The sequence below is a fragment of the Scomber scombrus genome, chromosome 19 (assembly GCF_963691925.1).
Source record: "Scomber scombrus chromosome 19, fScoSco1.1, whole genome shotgun sequence".
In the NCBI taxonomy this organism is placed as follows: domain Eukaryota; kingdom Metazoa; phylum Chordata; class Actinopteri; order Scombriformes; family Scombridae; genus Scomber; species Scomber scombrus.
Window position 1 is genome coordinate 20350711 of NC_084988.1, and position 6506 is coordinate 20357216.

A 6506-nucleotide genomic window follows, 5' to 3' on the forward strand; every position below is an offset into this window, starting at 1 on the left:
GTGGCGCAAGGTTCAAGTGATCCCAGTATGTGCACATTTCCATTTAAACTCCATTTAATACTCACTAATAGATTGCACAGTAGTACATTAATCTCTGATATTACCTTCTGTTGAAATGAAGAGCTGGTAAAGGAAGAGCTGGTAAAGGGCAGCATCACATCAGACATAGTAGGAGCTTTCAAAACGAAAATACGATTTTTAGGTGACTGATTTATTTTTTCCAGTCTTTTTTTAGTTTCATTTTCCTTTTTAATATTAATGTGCGTCCAAAAAAATCCCAGAATTTCGTGCTCTTATTTTGACGTTTGCCCAAGTGCGCACGCCTTGAAATCACACCGCTCCCCTCAGATTTTGAAACTGGTTTAATGCACCATAATCCAACCCACCCAGAGTTATTAATAGTAAATTACTATAGATTAAATGAAGCAATTGATCCTCTTTGGTTTTTTGTCTGTTTGTTTGTTTTTTAGTGCAAAAGTGGCAAGAAATGTCATATTGAAAATCTGCTTATTTAGATGAATCTTATCAAGGCACAAATATGTTTTCAGGTTGATTTAGTCAATAATGAGAGACAGGATGTCTATTTCCTAACAACAAACTTGGTGGCAGCGGGGTTTTTTTTCAAAGCAGATGGGTAGTTTGCTAATGATATAAAATAACGCAACATATTTTAAGGAGTGCTGTGTGTTTGAGAGGAGAAACAATGAGCGCTGTTTAATGGTGAATGCAGACTAACGACAGAGACACCAGTTTAATTTGAACCAGAAACACTGAGCCACTAAGAAGGATACAATTAAACTTCCACAAGCATGTTTGGTTATAGGTTCCAATTGTTTTTTGTTTGTTTGTTTGTTCCCTATTTGGCAAGACGTCTTGAAAACTTGAGTGGTACTTGGATTAACGTCAAGCACCGGGCCTTTGCGCACAGACTACACATGACACAGTGCATCGACGGAGAAAAACTGATAGAAAAGGCTTATAAAAATAGCACAAAAAGCCTGGTTCATCTATGGATTTAATCATAAACGGCCTCAGTTCTGAATGGAGCTCTGCAGAGTTCTATAGGCGTGCGTTCTCTCGGCTGTTTGTGACGCCACATGAACCAGATCTGAGTTAACAGTGAACACACGCACACACACACACACAGATTTGATCCTCAATTCAACTTAACAAGACGAGAAAAAGCACTACTTGCGTTACAGCAAATACTCTGATTCATTAACGAGTTTTAACAAGTGAGAATACAAACGAGTAAGTATATAAGTACAGACGAGTGAATGACTCTTAGGATAAATCATGTGTGTTATCCTAACTGAACAATTTGTGAAGTTATTATTATAAGTCATTATTGAAATGAAGCTGCACACTGTAGTGGTGAATATTTAATGCTTATACAACTTTGAAAGAATGATGCCAGTTGTCTCTAAATGTGTTTGCCTTATTTTATAGGACATGATGAGACCTACTGTGGTCCCCTTTTATTTCCTCCTCATTATTAGTGAGGGCGTTGAAGCAAGCAACAAACCCCGCAGGAGCATTTCCTTCCAAGGTAAAGCATCTACTGTAGATGAAAGAGCAAAATATACACTGTGGCCTAGTTATATTTAGAGTAGACTGTGCATAATTTTAACATAAAGGTAATATGCTGCACATATTACTATAGACAGTGGATTGTGCATATTACAATAGTAAACTGTCAGTATACTGATGAGTGAATGTGCTGAGTGCATTACCTTGATAATAATATAGTAATAAACAATAAATACAGTAGAATGCAATTAGGAGTAGTAAATAATACTATAATTAATGAATCATACTATATGTGCAGCATACTAAAATGGCTGGGTATGATAATAACACTGAACATCTTAACTGTATAGAGGTATGTGAGTTTCAAATGAAATTCCCAGCTTCTCTTTTATTCTCTGGTTTAGACATGAACTTGAAACAGTTCAAAGAGTCCGGATTTGGCAGTTTGAGCTCTTTCATGATAAGAGATGATATTGGACAGCTTGTTGTCGGAGCCAGAGGGAAAGTGCTCACCCTCGATTTGGATGATATCACCAAAAAGACCAGTGAGGTAAGACCCTTGTTTGGACTGACCGGGCTGCTTAAACAATACACACACAAACATAAGAGAAGTTTAAAGACCATAGTGAATTCAGACATTTTCTTCTAAACACATTAAATAGGTCATAAATGTATTTCTAAAAAATGTGTAAAAAGCATTTCAACCATTTATATTTGAATTGTGGAGCTAGGCTTCACAAACTGTGTTTCAAGATTTCTGTGTTCAGGATTTAGTGGGAGGGTCTGAAAATCATGATTGGCATAAACCCGAACCTGCTGCTGTAGGTATAAATACATTCAGCGCACACTACTAATACTACAACAGTCTACAGTTAGCCAGTTAGCTGAGTTAGCCGCTGAGCTAGCCGCTGAGCTAGCCGCCGAGCTAGCCGCCGAGCTAGCCGCCGAGCTAGCCGCCGAGCTAGCCGCCGAAATCTCTCAGACGTGGGGTCCATGTTTATGGCAGAGGTGGTGACTTTGATTGACAGGTGACACCTGTAAACATAAACAACACCCCCCAAAAAAGAAGTAGTAAGAATTATTTTAAATCAGCCCAGTAAAGATTTCACTACTGAAAATTGTGACTGTTGCAGTCTTTCTGGTACCAGAAATAGCTATTCAACTAATAGCTGTCAGAATCATTTTCTACTTCTATAAAAAACCCTTCACATTTTCACATGACGGTTTCTTGATCATTGCTGATTCTGTATTCCTCCAGGCCGAATGGACCGTCAGTCCAGCAGACAAAGCCCTCTGTCAGATGAAGGGCAAAGACACTGAGGTACAGAAATAAGTGAAGTAAAAGTGAATGTAATCAGACTTTGGTGCAGTTTTTCCTCATCACACACAGCTCATGAAGACATTAATTTTAATCACATTTGTTCTTCCAAAAGAAATGCGATAACTTCATCAGGGGCCTGCACACAACAGAAGATGGTAAAATGCTTGTGTGTGGGACGAACGCTTTCAACCCTGCCTGCGACTACATGGTCAGTAACCTCTTGAGCCCTTAACAGTGATGGACAATGATGGACACAAGGTGTCAACATTGTACAACAGCTGGAATAATGCAGATATATATAGCATTACGTTCTTGGAAAATAATGCTTTCATGATGAGAAAAATATCCCAGTGATAGATTATGAATGTCTACTTCATCAGACTTTCACAAATGGAAAAGTTACCCTGGACCAAAACAAGCATGTAGGAAGGGGAAGAGTTCCTTTTGACCCTGACCAACGCTTTGCCTCCCTTATGACCGGTGAGTACACAACTTGTTTGTTCGCGTCTGCTCTCCTGCAATAAATCTTTAACTGTCCAAAGTATAAAATGACACAACACTGCTTTTTTTCCCCTACTTCACAGGAAACACTTTGTACTCGGCTACTTCCTCCAACTTCCTGGGCACAGAGGTTGTGTTTCAGAGACACGGACTGAACCCTCTCAAGACTGAAATCAAGCGTTCCTGGTTCAATGGTGAGCTGTCTTATTTGGGAACCTGTAACTCAAAGTTTTACTTCACAAAATGTGCTGTTTTTTTTGTTTGTTTACAGACCTTGTAAAATGTCAGTCAGTGTCTTTTGAACTCACATTCTGATCGCTTTGATTTCAGAGCCCACCATGATTTCCATAAACCTTGTTGAAGCGAGCAAAGGCAGCGAGAACGGTGAAGATGACAATGTGTTTTTGTTCTTCACCGAGAAGGCTGTGGAGGAACGTCGTGACAACATCCAAGTGTCGAGGATAGCTCGAGTGTGTAAGGTATGTCTCCCAAGCCATTTGACACAGAAACTTAAAACACCTATATCATCTTCATATAGCTGTAAATCAAACTTGTAATCCAATGTGTTTTAGAGTGACTTGGGGGGCAAAAGAACCCTGCAGAAAAAATGGACTTCATTCTTGAAGGCCCGTTTGGACTGTCCATTTGGCGATGTCGGCTCACCTTCCTTTGTCCAGGACGTTTTCCTTCTTCGGGACCCAAATAATTGGAAGGATAGCATCTTCTACGCCACATTCACCTCCAACCCGTACATATTTAATTCATAATTCATTGAAAAAGTTTATACTTACAGATTACCTCTTCTTCTTTATATCATTGTACCACCAGATATTTGGAATTTTGTGTGTTTGGATGCAACATCCCAACAACAAATGTACAGGAAATAACAAGGATTCTGTGTTTTTCTATTTCTTTTTATGACAGTGAGCCCTCAGGTGCTTGCAACCAGTCTGCTGTTTGTGCATACAAGCTGTCAGACATCAGCCAGGTGTTCAGTGGGAGGTTTTTGACTGGGACAGATACTGGGAGTTGGGACACATACACAGGAGAAGAGCCTGTTCCCCATCCTGGTTCAGTAAGTATCAAGCCAAGAAGAATTCAATAAGAGTCCGATATTATTGGTTAATATTTAAAACAACATTTTGTATCATTCTCACAGTGCATTAATGATGAAATGCGGGCCAAAGGTGTGAAGACCTCCCTACACCTCTCAGACAAAACCCTGCTGTTTGTGAAGAACCACCCTCTCATGGAGGGCGTGGTAACACCAATAACTGGCAAACCTCTGCTGGTTCAGACAGGGACACGATTCACCAAAATTGTCGTGGATCAAGTTGAGGCGCTAGATGGGCGACAGCATCAAATCATGCTTATTGGCACAGGTACAGGCACATGTGCAGACATGCTTTTACAGCAATAACACAAGTCACACACAAGGCAAATTGACAGATAAAGTCAACGTTGATAATTCTTCTTTCTTAGACTCTGGTTGGCTTCAGAAGGCAGTGAAATTTGACGGCGAGGGTGGTCGTATCATTGAGGAGCTGCAGCTGTTTCAAACTCCTCAGCCTGTCAACTTTCTCCAGCTCTCCTCCAAAACTGTAAGGCCCAATTCACTAGTGTTGTTTTCCAAATGCAAATCCAAGTTAGTAAAATACCCAGATCTGTTAAGATGTGCGTTAAAACATCTTACCTGATCTTTGATGGGTAGTAATTTGAACACATGCTTGTAGACAGCTTGTCTAAACTTTGCTGTATTTCTGTAGGGCCAGCTGTACAGCGGTGCCAATGACATGACTGTTCAAGTCAACATAAGGGACTGCAGTCGATACACATCATGCGATGACTGTCTTCTTGCCAGAGACCCATACTGTGGCTGGGACAAGATCAGAGGCCAGTGTGCGTCTGTTATTGGCGCATCACCTGGGTCTATGTAAGTTGAAGATACTATGATCTTTTACTTTCTAGAATGTGATTGTTTATGATGCTGAAAAGGGGTTTTTCCCCCCCACTCTTGCAGGATTCAGAGTCTCAGTGATGGAGACATCAAGGTGTGCCCGATCCTTGACTGTAAGTTCACTGCATGCTACTTCAGCACACAATATGAAATTTGAATTCAAAGCAGACTAAAATAGGCGGTGTGTATGTTAAAAGAAAATCTCTGTGACAGTGAGGAGGATGTTTTAAATTAATTATATGGTACAAGACACATTCTTGAATCATTGAGAATGTGTGTGTTCTTGATGTCCTCAGTGAAAAGGAAACCTGACGTTGTCCACCTCACCATGGGGATAGCCCAGTTTCTCCTATGTTCCCCAGAGACCAACCTCCCAATCAACTGGCGCTTCTCTGACAGCACCCTCCTTCCTGGTCCCCGTCACACTGTGCTCAGCCAGGGTCTTATCATTATACCTTCCTTGTCTGATACGGGCCTTTACACCTGTGAGACAGTTGAAACAGTGAATGGCGAACTACACCAGAAGACAGTGGTCCAGTACCTCATCCAGGTCGAGGACACTACAACTGTTATCAGGTACTTGAGGGTGGCTGTGGCAACCTTGGCTACTCTCACCGGCTTGCTGATATTGCTCTGCATAAAGGCCAGAAAGCGAAACCGCATTGGTTGGGCACCGCAACGCCACATGGAGGAAGGTCGGGCTCCCTGTGGCCAGAAGGAGGAGCGACACATGATGTTTAATAGTGGGCTTGATGAGAACGCTGGTACAGAGGAGGTGCAGAACATGCAGACTGATAGTGTTACAGCTGTAGTCATTCTCCCAGAAGGCACTGTGGCAAAACTGGCTGAGGAGAAGGTGGAGGGGAAGAACAACTACTACTGCACAGTTATTGATATTGAGTGACCTACCCTCTCTCCAAGTCACTGTATTTCCTTTTTGTCATTTTCTTGTATTTTATAAAAAATGTAAATATTGATGAGTATTCATGATTATGCTCACAAAAGTTCTATAAACACTAGGTTACATGGCAATTATTGATGAACACAGACTTGAATGATACTGTCAGGAATACCAAAGAAACACCACATAATGGATTTTAAATGCTTAAACAGAAGTTATTCTCTGAGCCTTAATGGGGACATATTATGATTCTGCTTATTTTCAGTCATGTTACAATGTCAGATGTTCAAGGCAGG

The 6506-nt window shown here is 40.9% G+C and overlaps 1 protein-coding gene across 1 annotated transcript; it reads left to right on the top strand.

The window, feature by feature from the left end:
• The first annotated feature begins 1936 nt into the window (after positions 1–1936).
• Positions 1937–6213, top strand: LOC134001194 (semaphorin-4E-like). The gene is made up of 13 exons (XM_062440763.1): positions 1937–2080; positions 2789–2851; positions 2964–3059; positions 3232–3331; positions 3436–3546; positions 3683–3831; positions 3925–4100; positions 4277–4427; positions 4512–4734; positions 4835–4953; positions 5119–5285; positions 5373–5422; positions 5606–6213. The coding sequence occupies exons 1-13, from the start codon at positions 1937–1939 to the stop codon at positions 6211–6213; spliced, it is 2157 nt and encodes a 718-aa protein (XP_062296747.1).
• Positions 6214–6506: the final 293 nt, after the last annotated feature.